This window comes from Alternaria ventricosa (assembly GCF_023758065.1).
Source record: "Alternaria ventricosa strain BMP 2768 chromosome Unknown scaffold_2, whole genome shotgun sequence".
NCBI classification, from domain to species: Eukaryota; Fungi; Ascomycota; class Dothideomycetes; order Pleosporales; family Pleosporaceae; genus Alternaria; species Alternaria ventricosa.
The window spans coordinates 931,106-957,195 of NW_026055682.1; the positions used below are offsets into that span (position 1 = coordinate 931,106).

General features: G+C 52.9%; 8 protein-coding genes across 8 annotated transcripts; 5 read left to right on the forward strand and 3 right to left on the reverse strand.

Moving 5' to 3' along the window:
* Positions 1-228: 228 nt before the first annotated feature.
* Positions 229-1,012, reverse strand: RPS9 (40S ribosomal protein S9; the record flags this gene model as incomplete). The annotated part of the gene is made up of 4 exons (XM_049339265.1): positions 229-409; positions 462-695; positions 771-869; positions 945-1,012. 4 exons carry the CDS (start codon positions 1,010-1,012, stop codon positions 229-231), a joined length of 582 nt encoding a protein of 193 aa, XP_049203222.1.
* Positions 1,013-1,234: 222 nt separating this feature from the next.
* On the forward strand, positions 1,235-1,891 carry RPL21A (60S ribosomal protein L21A; the record flags this gene model as incomplete). Its single annotated transcript, XM_049339266.1, has 3 exons — positions 1,235-1,275; positions 1,392-1,486; positions 1,545-1,891. The coding sequence occupies 3 exons, from the start codon at positions 1,235-1,237 to the stop codon at positions 1,889-1,891; spliced, it is 483 nt and encodes a 160-aa protein (XP_049203223.1).
* Positions 1,892-3,614: 1,723 nt separating this feature from the next.
* J4E93_001315 (uncharacterized protein) lies at positions 3,615-5,063 on the reverse strand (the record flags this gene model as incomplete). The annotated part of the gene is made up of 3 exons (XM_049339267.1): positions 3,615-4,379; positions 4,442-4,631; positions 4,696-5,063. 3 exons carry the CDS (start codon positions 5,061-5,063, stop codon positions 3,615-3,617), a joined length of 1,323 nt encoding a protein of 440 aa, XP_049203224.1.
* Positions 5,064-9,695: 4,632 nt separating this feature from the next.
* J4E93_001316 (uncharacterized protein) lies at positions 9,696-16,259 on the forward strand (the record flags this gene model as incomplete). The annotated part of the gene is made up of 2 exons (XM_049339268.1): positions 9,696-12,916; positions 12,968-16,259. 2 exons carry the CDS (start codon positions 9,696-9,698, stop codon positions 16,257-16,259), a joined length of 6,513 nt encoding a protein of 2,170 aa, XP_049203225.1.
* Positions 16,260-17,911: 1,652 nt separating this feature from the next.
* On the forward strand, positions 17,912-19,066 carry J4E93_001317 (uncharacterized protein; the record flags this gene model as incomplete). Its single annotated transcript, XM_049339269.1, has 1 exon — positions 17,912-19,066. One exon carries the CDS (start codon positions 17,912-17,914, stop codon positions 19,064-19,066), a length of 1,155 nt encoding a protein of 384 aa, XP_049203226.1.
* A 344-nt stretch (positions 19,067-19,410) lies between these two features.
* Positions 19,411-21,213, forward strand: J4E93_001318 (uncharacterized protein; the record flags this gene model as incomplete). The annotated part of the gene is made up of 2 exons (XM_049339270.1): positions 19,411-19,471; positions 19,520-21,213. The coding sequence occupies 2 exons, from the start codon at positions 19,411-19,413 to the stop codon at positions 21,211-21,213; spliced, it is 1,755 nt and encodes a 584-aa protein (XP_049203227.1).
* Positions 21,214-21,732: 519 nt separating this feature from the next.
* Positions 21,733-22,979, forward strand: J4E93_001319 (uncharacterized protein; the record flags this gene model as incomplete). Its single annotated transcript, XM_049339271.1, has 4 exons — positions 21,733-21,894; positions 21,962-22,277; positions 22,365-22,598; positions 22,675-22,979. The coding sequence occupies 4 exons, from the start codon at positions 21,733-21,735 to the stop codon at positions 22,977-22,979; spliced, it is 1,017 nt and encodes a 338-aa protein (XP_049203228.1).
* A 1,311-nt stretch (positions 22,980-24,290) lies between these two features.
* On the reverse strand, positions 24,291-25,942 carry J4E93_001320 (uncharacterized protein; the record flags this gene model as incomplete). Its single annotated transcript, XM_049339272.1, has 2 exons — positions 24,291-24,963; positions 25,011-25,942. 2 exons carry the CDS (start codon positions 25,940-25,942, stop codon positions 24,291-24,293), a joined length of 1,605 nt encoding a protein of 534 aa, XP_049203229.1.
* Positions 25,943-26,090: the final 148 nt, after the last annotated feature.

Genomic DNA, 26,090 nt, shown 5'->3' on the forward strand with positions numbered 1-26,090 from the left:
TACGTGGACAAGCATCATTTACATTCTCACGGGCATTGTAAGTGAACTAAGACAGACGATGGCAGTTGAAAATTTTTGGGCAGTGTCTACGTGAAGTATATGTAGATCATCCACCAGCCGAGACCCACAAGGGATATAGTGCTTTCCAGGACAGGATGACTATCAAAGAGATTCATCCCATCGTGCCTAACGCCTGTCGTCCATGAATCATTCCTTTTGGCGTCAAGTCTACTCCTCGTCCTCCTCGCCGGCGTCCTCGTCACCACCCTTCTCGGCGGCCTTGGCCTTCTTCCTCCTGACACGGCCAGGGCGGCCGCCACCGAATGGCGAGGTCAGAGCGAAGTCGATGTGCTTCTGGGAGTCGAGGCGGACCATGAAGGAGGGGACGTTGACGATCTGCTTGCCGACACTGTGATACTGTTAGTCGCGCGCTTCTTGAGCGAGTGTGGGCGAATGCATACCGGATGTGGCGCTGGCGGATCAAGACACGGGCGTGGTGGATGGACTTGGCGAGACCGAGCTTGTAGACGCAGGTCTGGAGACGGCGCTCCAAGAAGTCCTCAATCTTGAGGGCCAAGACGTAATCGAGCTTCATGCGGGACTCGTCAAGGACACCGACACGTACGAGACGGCGAATGAGAGCGTTACCCTCGAAGAGACGCTTGGGGTCCTTCTCGTCAAGAGTAAGAAGCGAACTGCGGAATGTTAGCGAATTCGCATCTCACAGACTGCGCATCAATTGCGCGCAGACGAGGACAATGAGCACTCACCGAGCGGCACGACGGATCTTGGACAGAGTCAACTGGACACGCCAGACCTCGCGCTTGTTGCGGAGACCATACTCGCCGACGAGCTTGAGCTCAGTATCCCTAACCCAACATTAACTTGTGTCCCAGACATAAGCGGAGCACGCTCTCGCTCAGTGGCCATGGGGTTGCACATACAGACGAGCGGACTCGAAAGGACGACGGGGGACGCTGTACGTCTTGGAGTAGGATCGGGGAGGCGCCATTGTGGTTGTCGATGGTTGAGTCTGCGATAGAGAACGAGCAGATGATTTTCATAATTCGGCAGCCGGTGGTGGGCGTATGTGGGTCTTTGCCAAGAGCACCCGATTGGTCGAATGCGCGACAAGCGGTCGGACCACCGCACACTGCCTCGTTTCTTCCAATATTGAACATCTTTGTTCTCTACCAGCTCAGCTACTAACCACCAGCCCAACTTCAAACACACAATGGGTCACGCAGCCGGTCTCCGCGCGGGTACGCGCTATGCGTAAGTTGGAATGATTGCGACTCCCCATGCGACTCCCCATGCGACCGAAGGACCAGACCGCAGTCTGAGTCCAAGGCGCACTCTATTCATTCGGACGATTACTGACGCTGCGACAGTTTCTCGCGCGATTTCAAGAAGAAGGGAATGATCCCGCTCTCGACCTACCTCAAGCAGTACAAGGTCGGTGATATTGTCGATGTCGTAGCCAACGGTACGAAACCTCAGATCCACAGCGAAAGCGGTTGAAGCGGAGGACTTATGCAAAACAGGTGCCGTCCAGAAGGGTATGCCCTACAAGGTCTATCACGGCAAGACCGGTATCGTCTACAACGTCACCAAGTCCGCCGTCGGTGTCATCCTCCAGAAGCAAGTCGGCAACCGATACATGGAGAAGCGCATCAACGTCCGCATCGAGCATGTCCGCCACTCCCGCTCACGAGAGGACTTCCTCAAGCGCGTCAAGCTCAACTTCGCCAAGCAACAAAAGGCCAAGGAGACTGGCGAGCCCCAACAGATGAAGCGCCAGCCCGCACAGCCCCGCGCCGAGCACATTGTCTCCCTCAAGGAGCAGAAGCCGGAGAACATCACACCCGTACCTTACGAGACCTACATCTAGACGTGGAGAAGTGGCTCCGGGTGGATTGGCTGGCAAAATGGGATACGGATGGTTAACGGCGTGGTTTCTCGGACTTCTCGATTATTCTCCTTCTGCACTTTCTTACGCATGGAAACCGGCGATATCATGGTGCAGACACAGTGGTGTGCCAAAATGGCTTTGAGTGACCCCTCACGCCAATAAACATCATCCTCCAATCCCAGTACATGCAGTGTCTTGTGTTGAAGTGTGAAGTCCTACTGTAATCGCCGCACGAGTCGCTCCACCAACTTCTACCATCTGCAGTCTCCAGTCGAGACCAAACCGTTCACGGAACGACTTGGGCGTGTATCTACGCACATGGGGGGTAATGTCAATCAAGAATAACGAACAGGTCTACATTGCCTCAGCAGTTTATGAACGTTCTGTTTGGTAGGAATGTAGACTGGTACACCCGTTCAGTTTCCTACTATGTTCCCAACATTGTCACCATGAAAGCTCACTTCTATAGCCAACGCCTGCCATTGCCATCCTTACTGAGTGCTAGAAGCGCGCTATGACATACTCCTCCAGTCTCGCCTCCTCTACATGCGAAATCTCATCAAGCAACGTACCGTCAGATTTCCAGCTATTGCGATCGCCATCATGAACCACGCGTACCAGCATAGCTTAATCCTGTACGTCTGGGCGATAGATGGTACGTGTTATGTAAGGTAAGCGATCAGTATGCTTTCTCTCGCTCGCTTGACATAATACCTAGGTATCCTTTGTTTTGTCGGCATGACAACCCGGACCACTGCAAACACTTCCCAAGACACACCCTTCCTCACCCCGATCAAGGATGAAACTGAAAAGACGTCTGTAGGATAGATTAGTGCTGCGACGAAAAATAGCAGATCATCAATGCAACGTAGAGCTTCAGGTCATCCACTTCTGCAATTCCTGTAGGCGAATGTCCAATTTCCTCCCCGACTGGAGTGATTCTCGTCTCTACAAAGCCAAATTCAGCGCCCTTTAAGTCGGCGTTCATCTCGTGCAACACAGGAAGCACGCCCGTGATACGAACGATACGATACGATTCAATCGATCTGGACCTCGGTACTGCTTAGCGTAACGCTGTCCTGGATTTCGGTGAGCACTCCGTCGTTCGTCGGGATACACTAGGCGTAAGGTTTCGCGAGGAGCCTCGCACCGCACTCCGAGTATCTGCTAAGAACTTCGCAAGGTTAGTACTTTCGATAACGTGAAACGTGGAACGGATGTTGGATTGACCGGTCTTGTTTTGTTTGGATGTGTGGGATTGATGACTGTGGTTTTACGTGAAGACTGGGTAGTACAGTCAGGGCTGACGGTCGGTTGTGATGAATGTAGTACTACTGTCTTATAACAGCGTAGACAGTACTGCGATATTACATCACTCTCGGACACGGAGACACTATGGAGTGGTGGACGAAGTTGGAGAGTGCACGTTATTTTTGGAATTGTAGTTGTTATTTGTATTCGGGTATCTCAATGCTACCTCTTGGTAGACTGTGTAGTACAACAGAGCTTAGAAACAAAGGAAACAGGAAGTCGCGCCAGTCCAACGCCTACGCTTTTCGTGCTGAACAAACGATAGTGTACAAGTAGTATCGAGTCAAGGTAATGACAAAGGGGTCAGTGTGTAGCGCAGTTGTTTCTGCGAGCATACGGACGTGATCACTTCATTGAGGACCAGGCCAGGGGTATGTAGAGTATACCCTTCTCATGACGACCTTCGATTGTAGTCGTCGTTCCAGTCTTTCGACCGCGGCCTTCCGGCTTCGAACTCTTTGTCCTCAGCGGTCTCCACCTGTACACTTGTCTCTGTGACAATACTGATGCCGTGCCCCGTGGGTGTGTTCTTGATTATCGAATCTTGTGATCCTGCTCGCGTTGGACTATCGTCCTCGTGTAGCGTGTCTTCGAGTCGTGACCGCGTTGTGTAACTGCGCCCGCGGCGGTGGTCGACTATTCGCGATAGCCTGTTGCTGCCACCTACTATGGTGACGGTACGGGCAGTGGGTTCTTTGTTGCTCATCGAATGTAGGCCGTAATGATCGGCGTCGCCTGGTCGTGCCGCGTTGGTGAGAGTCGCCGTAACGGTCCTGTTGTAGTGCCCTGTGCTCAAGTCTCCGGAGACTAGAACTCGCCGTGTCAAGGTGTACAAGAGCGCATCGATCCAGCCGCACGATGTGAGGAGCGAGCCAGCGATGATGTAGAAAAGATCTGGCATTGGATGACCGGTCATCGCTACCATGCGGCCCACGGCGATGGGCAATGTAAGTAGGACGTATACGAAAGGGTACATGACCATAAACTTGGTCGCTCGCGTGAGCTTGCTAGTGTCGTTCGCCATGATACTCCGGATACGGCCGCGCAGGTGGAAGAAGACATGGGCGTAGATGATTATTGTGCCGAATTCGACAATGAAGATCCAGAGGTAGTGTAGCCAAAGCCTTTCCTCTTGGTAGTTGTGGGACACCCAGCACTAATCAGAATTAGTCCAATCAGTTCTCTGACACAAGGTGGTTCAGAGAGAGGAATGCGTACCCATCCTGCAGCACGAGCGAAGTATCGCTCCTGGTACATCGCAGGTCCAATTATCGTGAGGATCAATGCGAAGAACCAGATCGAGAGGATTGACACCACAAACCAGAAGTATGGCAATTTGTATCCCTTCACCACGCCCAACCAGGTGTGTATCGCGATTGCGAGGACGAAGAAACCGCTGGCGACATCTCTAGACACAGGAGTACAGAGTCAGAATCTATCTCACATATACGTCTTATGAGGATGATGCTTACCCAATTTGCAGGAACCACGCCTGGAGGAAACATGCGCCAGTGGGTGCTACGATCTTGCCGATTCGGAGCCAATGGAAGGATATCGAGAATGCGATTGATTGTTGCAGATCCGCGATTAGGAGGTTGTAGATGAGGATAACGTATTGGTTGTATCCGACGTATTGTCTGTAATGTCTCCGCCATGAAATCATTCGTTGAGTGATAAATCCGAGCAAGGCCGTAACTGATAATAAACTCATCATGGCGAATATGCCGAGGGGAATAAGCCCCGCCCTGTAGACGGAGCTGAGCGGATCCATGCTGTCCGAGGCTGTGGAGTATGGCTTGTCGAGAGAACGGTCTTCCAGGGCAGAGGTTATAATAGCCATATCGTAGGGCGCCATAGTTGCAACAGATCGTCGTTTGCGAGTGGGAGCGGCCCGATAAGATGGCCGGACGTAGTTCTGTTCTCAGCTCATCAAGAGATCATGGTCGGCAAGCAGCAAAACGTCGAATTGCGCCTGTAACGAAGCAATTTCGGTCTCGTGCCCTGTGAGATCCAGTGATCACCCCACGATCTGTCGAACGCCAATCAGGAGGCTACCGTGTGACAGGACGTTGTTGAACGGTCAGACAAGTTGCGTAGGTCAGGTGGGCTGCGGCTTGGCTGTGTTGTATGCACAAGAGGGGTGTCAACACTAAAGGTATTCTCCGCGAGAAAGATCCACAGCTTAGGGCATGTGCGAAGGATATAAGGAGATAATGTCAATAGATGCCAACAACTAGTCTGGGTGGAGCAGTGTGCCCTGATATGGACCGAACACTTGAAAGGAAGGAGATCGTCCAACTGACTTCTGTACCGGGCCAAACGGAAATGCAGGTGCCCCAGACGCGGCATGTTGGACGGCGTGGACGGGTCCTAGACGATCGCTAAGCTTCTCAGCACGCTACAGTTGCAGGGTTGATGAGAGTAAGTTTGACATGGGCCATTGCGTCCAGGTAGCTTCCGTCCCCTGTCAATCAGCGAGTGTATTGCCAGCCGAGCGGACGCCCAATATTGGCTTCAGGTGCCCCTCTGATACAGGGAGACGACTCGAGAGGCGTGTCGTACTCGGGCCCGCCGGGCGACTCCACTGCTTCAGCGAAGACAGGCTGGGTGCTCCTTGTCAGGGTACAGTAACTTTTACTGTGTACCTGGGTAGACACAGACAAAAATGCTGTCGCGTGTGAGTTTCAAGCGGCAAAGGACGGAAAAGAACAACAACAATGCGCCGCCACCACGTGGAGCACGCCCCTGTTCTGACTTCCGAATGGTCTTCAGGGTCAGCAATGCCTGCGACGAGGCCGGATGCGACAAAGATTTGCAGTGCCACAAAGCGGTGCCATCCGCGGTCTCGCCGTGCTGATGCGTATTCGCATAGTTTTGCGCAATTTGTTGCTCGAACGCCATGGTTGGTCTTTGATGAGACGTTCGCCTCTGCCAACTGCGCCGCAGCTTGTGCGGTCCGGATTCCTTTTCGACGAGTCGTCCAACCTCCGCTGAGTCGAATGCGACATTGGCGTCTGCTTTTGCCGTGGTCAGTTGCGGGGGAGGGTCTGGCTGGGCAATTAGGCGACTGCGGAGGATGCGATGCCAGGCACACTGCTGCTAACCGCATGTGCGCCAGGCTGCTGTTAGCCAGGGGGTTGATTGTTGGAGAAATGTTCACCCCTTGGTATTCGTTGCGCGGGCCGAACTGGCATATGCCGGTGGGTTCATTTGACACACCGTTATTCAAAATGCGTTCGCTGAGCCTACGAGTCGCGCGGATGCTGACTGCCGCCTCCAGATTACCACCGGGCAGCAACTACCGTGGTTCGTACCATCACGGACGACGGGAGACATGAGAACTACTTGCGCCATCCCGAATACCAGGCTTGCAGGCCGACGCGGTCGAAGCGCTGAGTTGCGTCCGCATGCATACTCGTCCGCAATCAAAACTTGCAGTTCTGAGGCGCCAAAATGTACCGCCCTGTTGGTCAGAAAAGCAAGCGTGCTGTTACGTGGACCGCCTTGACGCGTTCCAGAAGTTTCCGGCGTCATGCTGTGCCGCGGAACGATCATCTATTGTTGGATGACGATAGACAGGTTTACACATCTCTTACTCGATCGCCACGTGCAATTGTTTTGCGGTGGTGAAACAGCGTTCCTGCAGGAAGCTCGTACGCATGAACCGCTACCTGCGCGCAGAGTAGCTCTGTCATCATCGTATGAGTGGCGTATCTAGTCTACAGCTGATGCATTCTACATCCACTACCAAGGCGTCTAAATGGTGAGGACGGCAGGGTTCCATTGTTGGACGGGTTCTCGGGATGCTACGCAGCGCGTCTGAGTACTGACAACAGGGTCTGCAAAGGTACTAACAGAGTCGATTCATAATACCCCAGACTTGGCTTCTCCGTACCAAGAAGATGCATGATGGCAGAGAGCGTACTTGGATATACGACCGAGTTCCACTCTCCATCCGCGCTCGATCCAGATGGCCCGTAGGACCGGTACCATTTAATATAACCAGCGTCGAGACCACCTGGGCAAGGAGGCTTGAGGTACACGCGAGGTACCAGGAGGACTTGAGTTTACCCCGCAAGCCGAACGACGGCGGGGCCGTCTCCCTCTTTGGCCCTAGTACATCGTGGAACGATGCGCGATACCTGGAAACCTGCAACGCGTCCCGTCTGCCACACCAATCGTAGTGGGATAAAGGCTATATCAACGGCAATTATAGTTTGTGAAGCGACTCCGCGCCCGTCGCCGAACAGGACCGCGGCTTCGATACGCGAACGGAAGAGCTGACTGTGTTGAACCATCAGCAAATCTTGAAACCTTGGAACCTTGGATGGAAGGCGACGAGGCTTGACACGACAACTTGAATTTTCCGTCTGGTCATAGTCGTAGCCTGGTAGAGATTGGTGAGCCGAAGAAATCCCAGCCTCCAACAAGTAGTACAACATTAGCCGGTCAGCCAATCTCTCTTTAAAGGCATCTCTCGTATCTGCAAGCCACATTAACAACATCCAGATACAACGGCCGTGGCTCAAGATCTGGCATGGCGCCAAGTGGCCTGCTTATAGCCCTGATGCACCCAGATATGAGGACAGTGTAAGAGACCGTGTCGCCTAGGCGTCGTTTACTGATCATTAACGTTTACGCACACTGCCGAGCAGCAGACCCGGTTGTCTGAATTCTCTAGATCTGAAAGTGTGAAATGAATGTCTGCTACCTGTCCGTAGGGAATGAACACCAGAGGCGCACAAGCCAAGTCGTTTTCGCTATCATCGGTCATCCGTCTAAGATCGATGGCGCTACTACTCGATACCCGATGGTCACAAGCACCGTTTTGCTAACATTATGTAACGGCGGAGTAGCGAGGAGCCAGGCTAGCTAAGAGGCCTCGGCTTCAAGACCAAGGACCAAGCCAAGGTGACTTTAGGCACGATCCTTCTACTACGCAGCGCCGTGGCAGTCCGGAGCTGAAAGTGAGATACAGGTTTCCTCTTCGTATCGACCGCAGCATCACTTCATCGCCGGCGACTCCCTTGTTTGGACCTTGGCTCTCTCTTATCGCGGGAAGCATACTCGTACAGCAACTCTCGTTGAGTACAACTCAAACTTAAGCCGGTGTAGAGCAAGCGAGAGGCGGTCAAGGTTTCAAGAAGAGTCTGCTCACCATTATTTGCTACAGGTACGCCCTGTTACTACCAAGGCGTCGGTGATGTAGTCAGATAGCTGAGGTCACAGGAGCTCGCTACGGAGGTACGTCTGAGTGAGAGTGTTCCAACGTTGCTAAGCACCAATTGAGATCACCATAGATGCCCCACCAACAAACGACGAGAACTCGTTCCCCACACTGTTACATTCTGCGCAGCAGCTATATCAAACGTCGAGTGATATAGTTGGAATAAGGTTCAGTCAGGAAGACGTAGTTCAACGGCGCACAGTCTGCATTGCTGTGGCGTGATTCCGCCGGGGTGGAAACAAACATTCGTCTACGCGAAGTCGATCATGACCTCAATTTGTATATCCCTATCTCATCCACGACCGACTGGTCGGATGTTCAATACTACCAACAGGCTGGAACTGTACAACCATCGGTGTGAAGATGTTGACATGTCACTATAGCCAATACACGTTGCCCATAATAGGTATCGAGACTGGTCTTCAAGTCTGTTGCAGTCTGTGCTCCTAGGATCTTTGTGTAGAGCTCAAAGGGGGCTCTTGTTGATGCATCCAACACGTACACTCCCCCCCCTTGTACGGGTGCCTGGCGTGGTTTTTGAGGTTCTTGCCGAGCCAACAGCGAAGCCCCTCTGGCCTCCTCGCAAGGGTGGCAAAGGCCACGCACAAGGGTTTAGCAAATCAGAATTTGAGAACAGAGAAAACAACGCTAGGCACCCGTACAAGGGAGGGGAGTGTAGAAGCATCCTCGTGACTTCCCAATAGCGTATGCACACCGCTGCCTGGAGGTCGTTGCTGACAGTGTCATTGCCTAGCTTCCTACGATAGTCGCTTGACATAGATATGTGCTGTGCGAAATGAGCCAATGTTCTGCCTAACGATTCGCATAATATTGGCTGTTGTCCAAATGCGGGTGTGCTTCACGCCGCATCTTGCGCGGGTTGCTCGAAGCCAAGGTCTGTCGAGGTCAGTGACGGATGTCCGCAACAAAGTTGTACCTAGACGATAAAGGCGATGGTAGAGACTCCAAGAGTACTGTGAGAGTTGGAATGGCTCGTGTATAAAAATGGAAGCCGCATGCATTGCGGCTCAACGGTCGCGCCTTCTCAAAGATAGGGCTGAGGGGGCCCAACGCTAGCCAGATGCGGTAGCGTGTTTTCGAGATGTTTGGGCGCGGTCTGTGGGTGACGTCCGCGACGACATTGAACGACACCATACCTACCAGCCCACCCGTCTTCTTAATAATGTATAATCTACGGACCTTTTGAAACTTTGCGCATACGATAAAACTGCCGAGCCGCCGAAAATGGCAACCAAAGACGAGACGACACGCGCGCGCATCGACCGAATCAAGGCAGACTTGCGGTCTACTACGACATGCGCAAACACCACAGTAGCCGCGCTCCAGGACTTACTGTCCGGAAAAGAGGAGGATGTACCACAAAAGGAGAATATAAGAGTCAAAGTGCAGGCTACGGCACGGCGGAGAGGCGCGACGGCAACGGCCACAGCGACAGCGGATATCACTAAGCAGAAGAACTCGACTCTTGCGCCAAAGGAGAAATACGTACTAGCAACTGAAGTTGCCAACACGACTCTTCAGACACTCGCCGATGCGCTGAAGAACCCGCTGCCCGCAGTCGCCGCGCGCCTCCCTACCAAATCGAAGCCAACAACCGCCGACGATGCGCGCAAGCCGGCAAGACCGCGACTCGGTCATACGACAAGCTCATCCATGTCTCAAAAGCCTCTTGGAGAACGCTCCATTTCTCAGCTCAACAACTCGCCCCAAAAACGTGCTCCGCGTCGGTCGTCGTCGTATTCGTCCTTCCTCGCACCAGGCCCAGACCCTGGTCTTCTAGCAACAGCAGAGTGCGCAAGAACAGCGTTTGCATACTTGGGTACACCAGAGGCACAGAGGGTACTGGGCAAGGACGCACAAGAATTGCAGTACGAGAACGGCGTGCTCGTGCTTATTGGCAAGCTTGTCGCGCTGGGCCTAGACAACATGGCGGTCAAAGAACTGAGAGGGCTGAAGAAGAAGCTGGATAAATATCTTGGTCAGGACCCAGCAAAGGACGAGCCCAAGTCTGGCCCACCGCAGCAGGGAACTGCAGAGAAAGAGAGCATGGCATTACTTCTCGATTTTGCGACGATCGACCCGAAGAGTCCTGCTGTGTCATTGGTAGCGAACTTTCAGATATACACATTGCGCATCATTGCGAAGCTGAAGAGGCCTCGGACTATCGAAGCCACGTGGGAATACCTGAAAATGACCAACCCTTCGTCACCTGTTAATCTGCTCTTGCACACTGCGAAGACCTCGAGCGGCCAAGCGAAGGCGGCGAGACAACTGGAGTCCCTGGCACAGACGATCTTGTCCCTATGTCCGAGTATATCGAGCGCAGAAGACGGTAACAACCTACAACCATCCGCCGAGACGACACTTCTTCTACAGCATTTGGCCTTCAGTACTCGAAAGAAGTGGTGGGGCCTGGCCAAGCATCAAGGCAACGTTGATCGGGAACTCTTGGAACCATTTACAAAGTGTTTGGTTGCTTTCGCTCGCAGATCAAAACTCACGCCTAGCAAGAAGTTCAAACTCGCCGAAACCTTGTACATCGATCTGGCAGGTCTCCCGACCGATTCCGCTACACCGGCCGCATCCAACAAGACTCTTTCCTCTCTTGCTCAAGGTGCAGGCTTGTCTGATCAGGCCCTTCGGTGGCTAGGGTCGTCAAAGGAGGCTTCGAGCCTTGATACGTCCGCGGCAAAGCAAACAACAAGAGCGATACGGATCGCTATCATCAATCTTGAAGCGTATGTGAAGGGCGAGAAGAAGTCGGACCTAGAGGAAACCATTGCCACTGCACTTGATGTCTTGCATGGAGGCTTAGGTGGATCAGTGTCCGATCTGGAAACTTTGTTTGCCGAAGTGAATGCTCTGCGACGCGCTGCGACACGATTACTCATCGCAAGTACGCCGAAGACTTCAGAAAGTACGGAAAGAACTCCGATCGAACAGCGTGCTGTACCCATTATTGCAGCAACCGTGCATTTTTTTGCCAGGTTTCTCGGTACTGCATCATCGAGTGAATCAGACACGAAATCGCAGAACCGGCACACTGAACGAATTGGTCTGGCCTGGAAATGTGCGAAGAGCACTATTGACTCTTTGATGGCATGTTGCAAGCAGACGATAAAGACGCAAGACCAATGGCAAGAGCTTGATACCATTCTTCAGGAATGTTCGCATATCGTACGCCGATTTGATGAAGAGATCGAACATGGTACTCTTCCGGCAGAGGAGAACACTCCTCTCGTCGGTGCATACCTGGTCAAACTGTCAAATGCATATTGGTCTCTATACTCACAACTACGAAGAGCACGATGTAATACCGAAGCCCTTGTTGTAGCCATGCAGCGTTCGATTGATCTTTTGCAGCCCCGGTCTCCTTCCGAGCGAGAAAATGGGCTTCTTTCAATGAAGTTGGAGCATCTAGGTGAAGCCTTGCAGGATCTGAACCACGTCGACCGTTCTCGCAAGGCTTTCCAAGAATGTATACAAAATCATCTCACTGTCGATACGTTACAGCAACTTTCCAAGGAGACATCTACATCATCCCTGCACAAGGCTTTCAGCGCTGAGGGATCTTTCGACGCTCTTGTCCGGGTGTTGAAAACGCTCCATCACTCATTCATTAGGTTTGGTCCTCAAGAGCCAGATGAGCTAGCCTTCTACGACAATGGTGAGTTGGAACCTGGAGCGAGAGGAGCCATCCTGGAACTGCAGCTTGGTCTCTACCTACGAACGTTGTCCAAGAATCGACAGTGGGACTCCAATCTCAACAAGTCGATATGTACTCTGGTGGAAAGATTGCAACAGCTTTACGTACCAGGGACGTACCCGATTCGGCATCTCAGGCTCTCTGTCACACTTCTTCAACTTTCCCAACAGGACCCGCAGATCTTGTCTCAGCACCCGACCTCATTCGATGCCACAGACAACAACAGCGTGCAGACAGCAGATAGTGAAGACAGAGGACTCAAGCACTACGAGGCTCACCTAAAAGCGCATCGCGATCTCAAGACATTGATGCAGCAGGCCTCTCCTCTAACAGAAACATTCCAGCAGTGCTTTGCGGCATGGGAGTCGCTCGTCGGCTCTACTTCCTCCTGGGAAGTACTCACGGATAGAGTCGACAATACGGAGACCTGGTTGCAAGATCTCCAAGCTTGTCTTGAATTCCTGAACGCGAAAGGAGAGGAGTATGCCGCTCTACCACTCCTGCATCTTTTGGTCAGAGTTTTGGAGCTACGGAACGATTCTGATGCATCCGAGCTGATCACCACGCTGTGTGCCCTCGGTCTGCAGTTTCTCCACCTTGGTTATACTGGCAAGGCGGGTTTATCCTTGGCCAAGGCTGAGGCGTTGATCGAACGCCATGGTCCCTCTGTAGAGGTTAGATTGCAATGGCACATGGCATATGCTGAGTATCTTGTGGGTATCGGAAACACCACCAAATGGTATGTGGAGAAGTGCATAGCTTTGATACCGCAATACTAACCATCTGGCAGTCTGACCATGATGACGAATGCACAATCCCTTGCGCTCAACGATCGACAATTCATGGATCTCGCAAAGTCAACAACAACTCTCTCCGGCAGACTACGATTCAACAAGATAGTGGCGGCTGCATCCTATGTCCAGTCGCTTCTCGCCTCAGCTACTGGCTCATACAAGGCAGCGGCTCAGCATGCAAGACAGTGCGTCACAATCAATCGTCGCATCTGGGCCGCCCTCGAATCACGGGCCAATGCGAAGAAAACGACACCCGTGGACAGCAAAGAACCTATTGCGCCTCTCGTCATGTCTGTAACGCATGACGCTCTCAATGGGCCTGATTTCTGGTCCTTGGTTCCCGCATTATACCGAGCTTTGATGCAACAGTCTCAGATCTTCGCCCATCAAGGCCTGTTACATGAAGCTATTCACGTCGCTGAACAGGCTGAAAAGGTCGCTGCGGCTACAGGATCTGCAACTCTCATCACGGACAATGCTAGTTGGCGCGCTGACTGTTGGGCCCAGAGTGGAAGACCCGACAAAGCCGAGACGATTCTCAGTGCCCTTAAGCCTGACTTGTCCCGCAAGTGCCTGTCAACTGCAGGTTACCATTCGGCCGTGGCCAGGATGCACCACTGGAACGGTCAATACGAGGAAGAGATCCAGTCTTATGATCACATGGAGAAGCTTCTTCAGGAGCTGAGCTTGCCATCGTACATCAAGACGTTGGAATCCTCCTCACCCTCGGTTGACGCACTTGCAGATCAGGTCTCTTCCATGACTTTGGAGACTACGGAGAGTGTCAAGGCGAAGCCAGCCACGAGAGGCCGTAAACCCGCAGCCAAAGCTGCACCGCGAGCGGCTGCAAGATCCACCGCTGGCGCTAGGGCCAAGGCCACTGGGGCAGCTGCGAAGGCTGTCACAACGACCAAACGTCAAATAGGGAAGGCTGTAGTACCTGAAGTTTCCAGTATTGCCGAACAGTGCTCCGCGCTGTGCGCTTTTCAGGCGAGCATGAGAGACCGAGCTGTCCTTGCTAGCCTCCTTCACGACGATCTCGATAAAGCCCTGAGCATTCTTGATGAGGCAGAGCAACTTCAGACCGGACTGAGTCAAGAGGTGTCGCACATGTGGGCTATCTTCAAAGCAAAGCTCGCACAAAGTGCGAAGCAGATTGCTGAAGACTTCACGGTGAACACTCTGCCAGAATCGACCATCGCTTTTCCTGCGTTCGGTCTCAAAGAGCTCTCGGACGTCACCACCACCAAGAAGGCAACTGTGGGGTCTTCAGCAACTACTAAGACTGGTCGAGCGAAGAAGCAAGCCAAGGTAGACTTTATGGATACGCTTCGCGAAGCACGTGCGCGACTCGTCGAAGCACACAGCCTGTGTGCTAGCAATGGGTCTAATCACCTTTTCCGCCAAACGTCCATGGCGCTAGGACATGTCACCGTTTTGATGTCGGCTGTCTCGGGGACCGAACTGCCAGGATCTCTCCACCCTCTATACGCAGCCTACATGAGCGAGCTCCCCAAAGTCAACGCCTTGCGCCTCGTGCAAGAGTCAACAGAGGCAGAGAAGCAACAACTGTCGCGGGATGACTGCCTGCGATGGCCAGCCGCTGATTCATCGCATTTCGCCTTCAGCTCAGTTTCCAGCTTTCAGAAGGAGTACGTTGACATCATTCCGGAAACTTGGTCTGCTGTATCTCTGGCACTTAGTGAGGCCCGCGATGAGCTGTTCATCACCCGGTTTGAGCGTGGCTTGTCTCCTTTCGTATTGCGCCTACCGTTGGCTCGCCACGCTTCGCGCGAGATGGACGAGGAAGAGTTCTCTTTCGAGGATGGCAAGAGGGATTTTGATGAAATCATCGAACTCAGCGATTTCAGTACGCGATCTGCCAAGGACATGACCTCTAGGGAAGCAAGACACCAGTGGTGGGCTGAACGCGAAGCTCTGGACACCCGACTTCGTGAGCTTCTTATCAACATGGAAAACATCTGGCTGGGTGGCTTCAAGGGCATCTTCTCACAACACGAGCGACAGCCAGCTCTCCTTGCCAAATTCCGTAAGGCTTTGGAAGACATCCTCAACGAGCACCTGCCTTCGCGTAAGAAGAAGAGCACTCAAAAGCGACCAGTCTTGGATACAAGAGTACTGGAGTTGTTCATTGGGCTGGGCGACGCTACCAATGAGGACCTCGATTTGGACGAAGCACTAATGGATCTCATATACTTCGTTGTAGACATCCTTCAGTTCAATGGTGAGCGCAACGCGTACGACGAGCTCGATTTCGATGCCATGGTCGTGGAGACGTACGAAGCACTACGCGCCTATCACAGCGCGTCTCACAGGACTGACGCTGCTTCTCGTCACACGATACTCATCTTGGACAACAACTTGCATGCGTTCCCGTGGGAGTCGCTGCCTTGCCTGGAACCGCTTTCTATCTCGCGGCTACCTTCGCTTGCTGCCCTTCGCGAACGCATACTCTCCGCACGGTCCTCCACAACTCAGCAGGACGCTGCTCCGGGACATTACATAGCCACATGTACGGGAGGTACAAGCATGCTGAATCCATCCGGAGACTTGTCCCATACTTCGAAAACCATCAAACCGCATCTGGACGAGCTTGCAGGCCCCTGGAATCATATCGCCAACCGCGCACCGTCCGAGAAAGAGTTCGAAGATTCACTGCGCGAGAAAGATTTGGTGTTGTATTTTGGTCACGGCAGTGGTGCACAGTACGTCAAGTCGAAATCAGTGCGACGTCTCTATCCTGGCGAGCAAGATGAAGGGGACAGAAGACCTGGCTGTGCGACCACTCTCCTCTTCGGCTGTTCGTCTGTACATCTGACTGAAAACGGCATTTTCGAGCCTTCGGGTATGCTTGCAGCATATCTCACTGCGGGCGCACCAGCAGTACTCGGCATGCTGTGGGATGTCACTGACAAGGATTGCGATCGTTTTGCCGTCAGAGCGGGCGAACTATGGGGACTATGGCCAGAGGCACAGGAAGATACGCCACCATCCAAAGCGCCCGCAAAAACCCCCGCGAAGAAGGCGAAGGGCAAGGGTCGAGTTGCGCAATTGGCCGAGGAAGTCGAGATTGCAAGAGGCTCAGATAGTGCAAAGAAGGGAAAGAAGTCCGGCAAATTGGTGGATGATCGTCCGAACGCGGGTCGGATGTCGCAGAAGGGCGTTGGGTTAGACGAGGCAGTGCGGGATGCGAGAAAGGCCTGCTACCTGAAGTACCTGAACGGGGCTGCAGCAGTTGTATACGGGATTCCGGTGTATCTAGACTAGCGCAGTGAGGTCTGGCAAGACCACGGCATAAATAATGAACGCATAGAGCGATAGTTCTAATAAGCACAAAAGAAGGTCCTTCCAGTTGGGTCGCGCTCAGTAAACCTTATTGTGACGCGCGTAAACTTTGGTACGGAAGCAACTCCGATGGCCTGGTCGGCGGCATGAGGGCCACGGTCTGCTGTCAGCGGGCGCGACGACGTGATCATACGATCTTCGCATCTCGGAACTCCACAATCTCTCGCGCGTCAATACGCCCGCTACACTTTCCGGTCTTGTTCGCGACGAAGTCGAAGCCATGGCCGAACGCCCGGCCAAATCAGGGTCATCACGAAAGCGAGCCCTCGTGAGCTGCGACCGCTGCAAAATCCGACGGGCACGGTGCATACGCGAAAATGCCGAGGTGCCATGTGCAGACTGCAAGGCGAATGGCGTGGTGTGTGAATCGAAGCTTCCACGTAAACAGAGGGTCTATGGCAGTGTGGAGACCCTCAGCTTACGCTACAGAGCCCTTGAGTCGCTAGTCAAAGGCCTCTTTCCGGATGAGAATGTTCAGGACACAGAGACCCTGTTCAAGATCGCCACGACCAGGAACATTGCTATGCCAGCAAGCGACGACTTTACTCCCGCAGACATCTTCAGCAGTAGCAGTAGCGATAGACAGACTTCCTCGCTGGATCAGCAACAACAACAGCAACACTCATTGCAGCCATCGCCAGTTGTCCCGTCTGCATACTTGGGCTCGCAGACTACCACGTATCCCCTGCACTCTGCTCGGCGCACTACTGCCTTGTCCACAAGCAAAGAACGCCTTCGTCAGCCCATAACGCAACAAGTATCTTCCCAGACTGACGAGATCATTCGTACGAATCGTGGTGCCTCACACTATTTCGGGCCGTCGAGTAGTTTCCGACTTGCATCCACTATCCGCACGCTCGCGTCCCGATGGAAGGCCGTATCAGGCGCCGACTTTCCTGGCCTCCGATCATTCACCTCAAACCCCTCGAGCCGATCGGGGTCAGCTCTCAAACGCAGCAGCACGAATCCGTCTGAAGACGAATTCGCTCCACCATCATACAGTCAGCGTCCAGGTTCCAGCCATGGAAGCCGCAAGAGATCTAGGACCGAGATGGAGGCATCAAACGATCCGTCGCAACATGATGATCACTCATCACGTCTAGATACTATTGGTGATTTGATACCTCCAAAGCATGTCGCCGACGCTCTAGTAGCAGTCTACTTCGATCACATACATGTGTACTTTCCCCTTTTCAATAGAACTACGTTTCAGATCCGACTGGAGGCTACGTACTCCCGGAAGACGCAGTTGTTCGAAGAGTGCAAGGATATGGGGTGGCTAGTCTCCTTGGCCTTGGTGTTGTCGTTTGGCTGCCAGAAATCAAAAGCAAATGATGTCGAGCAAATGAATGCACTGCGCCACAAGTTTCTCGCCTTCGCCAAAACCTACTTTCGGACGCTTCTGACATCGACACGTCTGGACAATGTCCAAGCACTCGTTCTTCTCAACATGCATCACCATAACATCGGGCAGAAGAGCAGCTCGTGGTTACTGATAGGTCTTGCTGCACGTATGGTACGTTATATGCTTTACAGGACACCCATGCTCTGCTAACACATATCAGGCCATTACTATGGGAATGCACCGAGATAGTACGAACGTACAGTTTGAACCTATCGAATGCAACACCCGCCGACAAGTCTGGTGGTCCCTCTACATATTCGAAAAGACGCTGTGTGGCATATTGGGCCGCCCAACAGTGATTGATGACCGAGAGATGTCGATGAAAGTGCCAGACGCACCAATGCTAGAGCAGACGCGCATCACCGCAGCATTCATGAATCTCTGTTCCGACCTAGTGTCCACATCGTACCGCATTCGACAACGTGCCTATTTCGACAAAACTTCTGCCGAAGAACGATCCCCGACCATCGCTGTCGCCATGGCCCTACTTCGGGAGTGCGACAACTTCTTCGCAAAGATACCTCCGCACATGTCGATAGATCATATGCCAGGGCACCCAGATCTGAAAGCAATGACATTATTGCTGCACGTGTACTATTACTATACGCGTTGTGTCATCTCCCGAGACTTCCTCATACAGAAAGTGGAAAGCAACGTCTGCTTCCTGGAGAACAAACCGCCCCCAACTTCAGAAGACTGGTCTACGACCCTCATTCTGGCGGAGGACTGTGTTGAATCAGTACACAAAAGCCTCCAATGCATCACCATCGGCATCGAGCTGGGGATATTCGAGATTATCGGTTACTCCTGGCTAGACTTCTTCTTCGTATTCCACGCTGTCTTGATTGTATGTGCAGACTTTCTTGCGCGACCCAAGGGCCAAACAGATTCACCGAGGGACGTTGAACGTAAAGCGACGGTGCGGACTGTGCTCGACCAGGTCCGCGGAATGCAGAAGCTCGCACCTACATACAAAACTCTTGGCCGCATTGCGTTGCAATTTGCCACGATAACTGGTGTTACTCAGAATAACGATTCGCCAACAGTACCGGATGTGCCACAGGAGGGGTCTCTGGACTATGTGGTAGACATGGCGGCCGATGAAAGAACGGATAACGCCGACATACTCGACATAGGAAACGATTGGTATACAGACGCGACGGCCGATTTGGGATTAGACTTCTTCGACCTGAGTCAGGCGACACATCCAGTGTCATTCCCCATTATGGATCCGCCGACGCGTTCTGAAAACACGGGCGACCAGACAGGTGACGTGGTGGACGATTGGACGGATAGGGCGCTAAAGGGAATGCACACGCTGTAGACACGAGGTCACGCGTTGGGGACTAGGGAAATTGCACCGAGATATCTATGTTGCCGTCATGTAAAATAATCGCAAATTTGGATGACATCATCATCTAGCGTGGTGTTGAAGTTTGGTGAGCGCTTGGCGATGCACGATCGACCGATAGCCGCAGCCAGTCAAGATCGGACCATGCCGCTTTGAGATTTCATGACGCATTTGTTCGAGGTTGATGTCGTGACAGCTGCAGACAAATACAGGCCCGCAGTAGCTTGCGTTGCTGCAGCGTGCGTCGCATAAGTGCTGAGCCTTTTACTTCGATGCCACATTCAACTGACAGAACGCCTATTCTGCCCACCACGAATATGGCAGGCGGTAACAAGGATGGAAAGAAGAAGGTGCTGGTGGTAGGAGCTGGAGCGGCTGGTATGTTGAACGCGTATTTTGAGACGTATTGTGGTTGATTTGAGGCAGGAATGTCGTGTGCCCACCATCTTTCTGAACACCCCGACAAATTCGATGTTACCCTTATCGACGCAGTAGATTACTGTGGTGGCCAGGCCTTTTCCATTGGAGTCGACAAAGAGCGCCATGGCGCCGAATGGCTAAACCAGGGTGTCCAGGGAGGAAGCTACATCTTCCACCACACCATGACAATGTTCGCGAGACAAGGCCACCACGCAGACCCGGTCAACCTCCAAGTTTCTTTCGGCAAGGACGACATCTTCTGGACCAACGTCTTCCCCACGGAGCTTCTTGCGCGCCACCAGAAGGAGATTCGCAGATTCCATACCATGATCAAGATTGTCCGTTGGTTTGAGATCTTCTTCGCATTGATCCCGATCAAGATTCTTTTCAAAATGTTCTGGTTTTCCGAAGAGTTCACCAACACCGTCGCCATGCCTATGATTGCACTTTTCCTTGGAACTGGTAACGAGACGCCAAATGTACCCAGCATCATCCTAGAACGCCTTTGCACCAGTCCAACGTATGGCATGTGGTATCCGGTAGACAAACGTAGCATTGCTAGCAATTTGCCGCCTATGGTCGTTTTCCCGAAGTTCAGCGAGTTCTACGAGCGCTGGAGGCAGGATCTGCTCAAGAGAGGCGTCAATGTCAGGCTATCGACGGAGATTACTCGGATTGTAAAGCGAGACAATACTGGTGTTACTGTCAGGCTGATCAAGCGCACGCCCATGCCTGATTCGCACAACCCGAACAGTGTCCACGTACCCTACGACGACGAGCACAACGCCGATGCGGACGCGCAAGAAAAGGAAGAGCACTATGACGAAATCATTCTCTGCGTACTCGCCGACACCGCAAAGCGCATCCTGGAACCCACCGCCTCGTTCCGCGAGAAGAAAGTCCTCGGCTCCGCCAAATTCTCTGACGACATCACCGTCACGCACTGGGACAGCGACTACATGCACAAGCACTACGAGAACTTCTACGACCCAGAAAAGTCCGCCAAAGAACTCTCCGGCGCCGACCAAACCGCCCGCAACCAATACGCCGAGAAGAACTTCAAGCCCATGTACTACATCAAGATGTACCCGCAAGACCGATCAAAACTAGAAATGTGCTTCGACTGCACAAACTACCAAAGTCAATTCCCGCCTGACGTCCCCTTCGACAAGCACATTTTCCAGACCATCTACCTGAACAAGGCGCGCGACGGCCATCTATGGAGCATCGACGAAATCAACAAAGACAAGATCATCCGCAAGGACTGGTGGCACCAGCTCTGCCACTCCTGGACCCATTACGTCTTCGTAGTACCATGGATGTGGCTCCTCCAAGGCCGAAAGCACACTCGCTTTGCAGCAGCATGGACGCTCATCAACGCTCACGAAGTCGCTGTCATGAGCGGTATCGCTGCGGCTGTTGATCTCGGTGCGCAGTACCCTGCTGATCTCGAGCGCGACAAGTTTGCTTTCTTGAGCTTTAGGTTGTACTATCTGTTGGCTTATGGAAAGTGGTATAGCCGTAAGGCGACGAAGGAGACGAAGGAGGGGCCTGGCAAGGACTGGGCTAGTGGGCTTTATGGGAGTGTTTATAGGGGTCCTGGTGTGAGTGAGATCGATCGGTTGCAGTGGAGGGAGGAGAATGATATCAAGGGTGAGCCGGTTACGTATCAGTATCCTACTAATGCTGGGTCAAGGTAAACTTTCTAATGGTAGAGTTTGGGAGGGATGATGGGGAAGGGTGTGATGCATTGGGGGTGGATGTAGCTTTGTTAGTATTACTTCTAATACCCATAAGTTAACAGATACCACTACTCTATTTCTTCCCCATCCCGAAATTTTGTCAACATGGTCACGAAAACCTGACTTCATTCGCACCGCCTCGTTGATCAACGAAGCCTAACTCCGTCCCAGAAGGTCGTATCAGCTCTACAGCGACAATAGTTAAACAAGCGTGTATGAAGCACCAAACCTATCGTTTGAAGAGGACGCAGTGCCGATCGACATCGTAGAGTCTTGCCTTCAGTCCCGAGTTGCAACCCGCGTTAACTCCGTCAAACTCCGCCAAGACCCTGCATATCATGACCACTTATCTCCACAGCTCCACATGGAAGATGTGTAATGATGGGGTCGCTAGAAATATAAGTACTCTCGGACTCCAATGATTTGCACACCAGCACCAACTTCGCAACACCAGAATATTCACCCAAGATACCAGCCATGGCTTCCAAAACCCCCCTCGACATCGTCTTCGGCTGCATGACCTTCGGCCGCGAAGGCGAAGAACAAGTCCGCACCTCGGACCTATCCGACTGCGCAGCTATCCTCGATACCTTCCAATCCCACGGCCATAACGAAGTAGACACGAGTCGTTTCTACGGCGTACGCACACCCATTCCCCTCTCCATATTCCCATCCCTCATTTCCCACCGCTAACAACCAAACCCAGGACGGCACATCCGAAGAATACCTCGCCCAACTCTCCTGGCAAAAGCGCGGTCTAGTAATGGACACGAAGTTCTTCCCCAACGTCCATGGACTTTTCGGGCGGACGCCTACGCACTCTAAGAAAGCGGATATGGGCAAGAGTTTGGAGGAGAGTCTTACTGCGCTTGGGGCGGAAGGAGTGGATCTGTGGTATTTGCATGCGCCGGATCGGAGTGTGCCGCTTGAGGAGACGGCGAGGGCGGTGCATGAGTTGTTTGAGGAGGGAGGGGGGAAGAGGTTTAAGAGGTGGGGGGTTAGTAATTTTATGGCTTGGGAGGGTATGTCTGTGTCCAGTCCAGTCCATTCGTCTCTTGCAACCCTCCTACGTTTCGCATCCTAGATCCCAGGCTAACAGTCGACCATAGTCGCTGCGATCTGCGAGATCTGCAAAGCAAACGGGTACCAGTTACCCAGCGTATACCAAGGCGTATACAACGCCCTCCACCGCAGCATCGAACACGAACTCCTCCCCTGTCTGCGCAAATACAATATGTCGTTTTATGCGTTCAATCCATTGGCGGGCGGGTGGTTGACCTCGCGGTACAAGCGCGAGACGCAGAATGATGCTCTTGAAGCCGGAAGTCGGTTTGATGCGAACCGTAGGTCAATACTTTTCCTCGATCTTCCCCTTTATACCATGTCGCAAAATTCGGAGCTAATACTGATACCCCACAGGCATGCAAGGCAAAATGTACCGCGCACGCTACTGGAACGACGAGTTCTTCACCGCGATCGAAAGCCTGCGATCTGAACTACCTGAAGGCCAGACGGAGAGTGAAACGGCGCTCAGGTGGATGATGCATCATAGTCAGCTGAAGAAAGAGTTTGGAGACAAGGTTATTATTGGGGCGAGTAGTAAGGGGCAGTTGGAGATGAATCTTAGGGACTTTGAGAAGGGGCCGTCGGATGAGGGGGTTGTGAAGGTGTTGGATGAAGGGTGGAAGGTGACGAGGGGGATGACTTGGAAGTACTTTCACTAGATTGGGGGAGAGGGAGGGGGAGAGGGGGTGAAATGCGGTAGAATATGGGGGACAGCTCCGTGAGTCAGCGTTTCGCAGGCGGGAAAGTGTACTGTGAAGGAGTGTCAGCCTCTTTCGGGTGGATTGTAGATGGTGAACAGCATCTGGTGCTCCTCGAGCAGATAAAAGAATGGAGAAATACTTCCTTTACTAAATGGTTTGTCGCTCCACGCAACCCCAATAACATCCACCCACTCAAAGCAAGACAGCAGCACACCAAACATGCCATCACCATCCCGCCTCCAAACATCCATCGAGGATGCCACGACCAACACCATCAACGCCGTTATTGCGAAGACACGGACACGAGAAGCTGAAGCCGAAGCCCAAACCGCGGCACATGTCCAAGCCCAAGCTGCGAGGAATGCTCAGGCACAAGCTGCGATAGCGGCTCAAGCTTATGCTTATGCTCAAGCTCAAGCTCAACTTGCAGAACAGGCCGCAGAGCAGGCGCTAGCTGCAGCAGCAGCGAGTAGAGCCGCGGCCCAGCAGGCGCGAGAAATCCGAGAAGCATTCCAATACACTATGCGAACCATGCGGCGGCACGCACTCGGATTGACCAGTGATGTAGAGAGGGAGAGACGGGGACGAGAAGAGACCTGGAATGCGTTCCAAGCTCTAGTTCGGCGACTTGAAGACCAGCGTGAACACCGCGGTGAGACAAGGGGTGAAGAGCAAGAGCCTCGTCCTTCGCCTCCACCCGCTGCGGAAGAGTACCACCATTGCGATTTTGACCATTGCAACGGTCTTTGTACGTATCTTAAAGACTGAAGGGGCGTGTTGGGATCGATCTTTTGAGTAGGGACATGACGGCTGGCGAGACGTATATGAACCCTGGGCCGTCAAAGAGGAGACATATTCTGGTATGATGGGACGAAATACAGTAATCCTGGATAGATAGCCCAGTGGATGCTGTGTCGTTAGTATACATTCGGTATAGACAAGGACGATGGTAGCGTATATAAAGATGTTGTGAAATATCAGACTGAAATATCGATAGAAGCTTGAGGATTAAGTATAGCTATAACGAAGAGTGACGAGACTTAGCGAAGGAAAGGGGGTATATCAACCAACCAACCAGTCTACGCAATGCAACAAATCAAACGCGCGCGCGGATGCAGCCCTCAAACGCAAGTACGGAAAGAAAACTACTTGGAGCAAATCAAACGCCTAGATCGTCTCATTCTGGAATCGTGTAGACAGTACGTAAAACAGGACTTGCGCAGGTACATGGTCGTCGTGAATCTGTAAATGAAAAGGCTTGTTAGCAAGCTACTTCCTCTCCCTTGTCTCTCCGTCCACTGGCTTGACGCTGGTGCTGCCTTCGAGAGGAGGGATGTAACCTAATTGCTTCTCGTTGCCCCCTTCCATTGGCGTGAAGGGCGTGAAACCACCTTCGGGCGATGCCTGCCATTTCGCCATGTCCTTCTTCAGCTGTTCCAACTCTTTTTGGAAGCGGTTACCGAAGACGTCGATGTAATAGGTTGCGCCGTTGTAGACACTCCAGATGAAGACGATGGTGAGGAACAAACCACTGGGCCAGCGGTACCAGAACCAGACAGGGCATGGTAGCATCGTGAGGACAGCATAGCTGTATTGGATGAACATGAAGGCTGGCTCTTGCATGAAGTCGGGTAGCGAGAGAACGATTTTGCCGATCCACGTTTTGGCGTACGACTTGCGCAACCATGTGAAGCTCGTAGGCCGGCCAGCGGCGATCTTGTCGCGGCGTCGTACTGTGATGAGGAGGTGGTAGGCGACTTGCCAGACAGCATATGGGCAAGTAGCCCAGACCATCATTTGCAGTAGGTTGTAGTGGTGAGGCGAGGTTGGGTCCGAGTGGCGGATGTCGTAGATGGCGGGATATTTCTCTTGCTGGTATTCCGGGGGCAGCAGGTGAACAAGGCAGTGCAGCGTGACGCAGGGCATGATGTGGATGAAGAGACTAGGCAGGTTAGTAGATGACTGATGTTAGAGGAATGTGCGACTTACCTAACGACTTTGTCCATGCTGTGGAAGACGAGCGAGTTACGCCACATGACAATAGCGACGGCGTTGTTTCCCATGCAGAGGCAGTATGTCGCGATGAACAGGCGCTTAGACTGCGGGAAGACCCACACACTCAGAACCAGTAGTATGTTGACGAAGTAGCACAGATCGGCCAGGAAGTAGTGGTAGCCCTTCTTGTGGTAGGTCATGAAGCGGATAGGCATAAAGTAGAGCAGCTGAGCGGTGTACCAGTGTGGGAACAGGTCGGGGTGGCAGCCCACGAGGTATCCTGAGACGAATATGTTCATGACGGCGGCGATGAAGGAAGCCTTTTCGCGCGCAGTGACGGTGAGCGATTCGTTCCAGCGGCGGTTCAGACGGTCGACCGAATGGCGCATGCGCCTCTTGTACTTCTCGAGCTGCTCCGCTTCCGACGGCACTCTGCGCCGCCATTCTTCCACAACGCGATCTTTTGTGATGCCCCGGTTCTTCGCTTGGTTCTTGATCTTCTCCGTCTGGGAGGCGATGGAACTCTGGATCTTCTCGATGCGCTGCGACAGGGCGAGGTTCTCGACAAAGTCGAACATGGTGAGCTTTTCGACGGGCGGGAAGAAGGCGGCATCTTCGACGTCGGAGTCATCGTGGTAGGAGCTGTTGGAGAAAGAGGCAGAGCGGGAGAGACCAGGCGTGGACAGTGGCTGGTTTGCGGAGGATACAGGCTCATCCAGCAGCGCAGAGTCGCCTGGAGTCGGACGGGCCGAAAGCTCAGAGACTCCCAGCTGCGGTTCCGACCTGGATTTGGGAATACCGCCTATGTCTGCATCTTCCGGGGTCGCCATGGTGGGGAGTTCCTCTTGAACGATTTCGAGGCTAGAGGGCGTTCGGCGGTGGAGGGGTCTCTTGAAAGGACGCGGGGGGGAACCTGCAGCCGTCATCGCTGTTAGCTGCTGTATCTTGCTAGGAGTGCCCCCGGTCCATGTTTAGGGCAGAGGCGGTATATCATAGAAGAGGGCGTACAGTGGGAAGGGGCGGCTTAGATCAGATCTAATCAGACCCTATGCTCTCATGACAAGGCGAGTGATG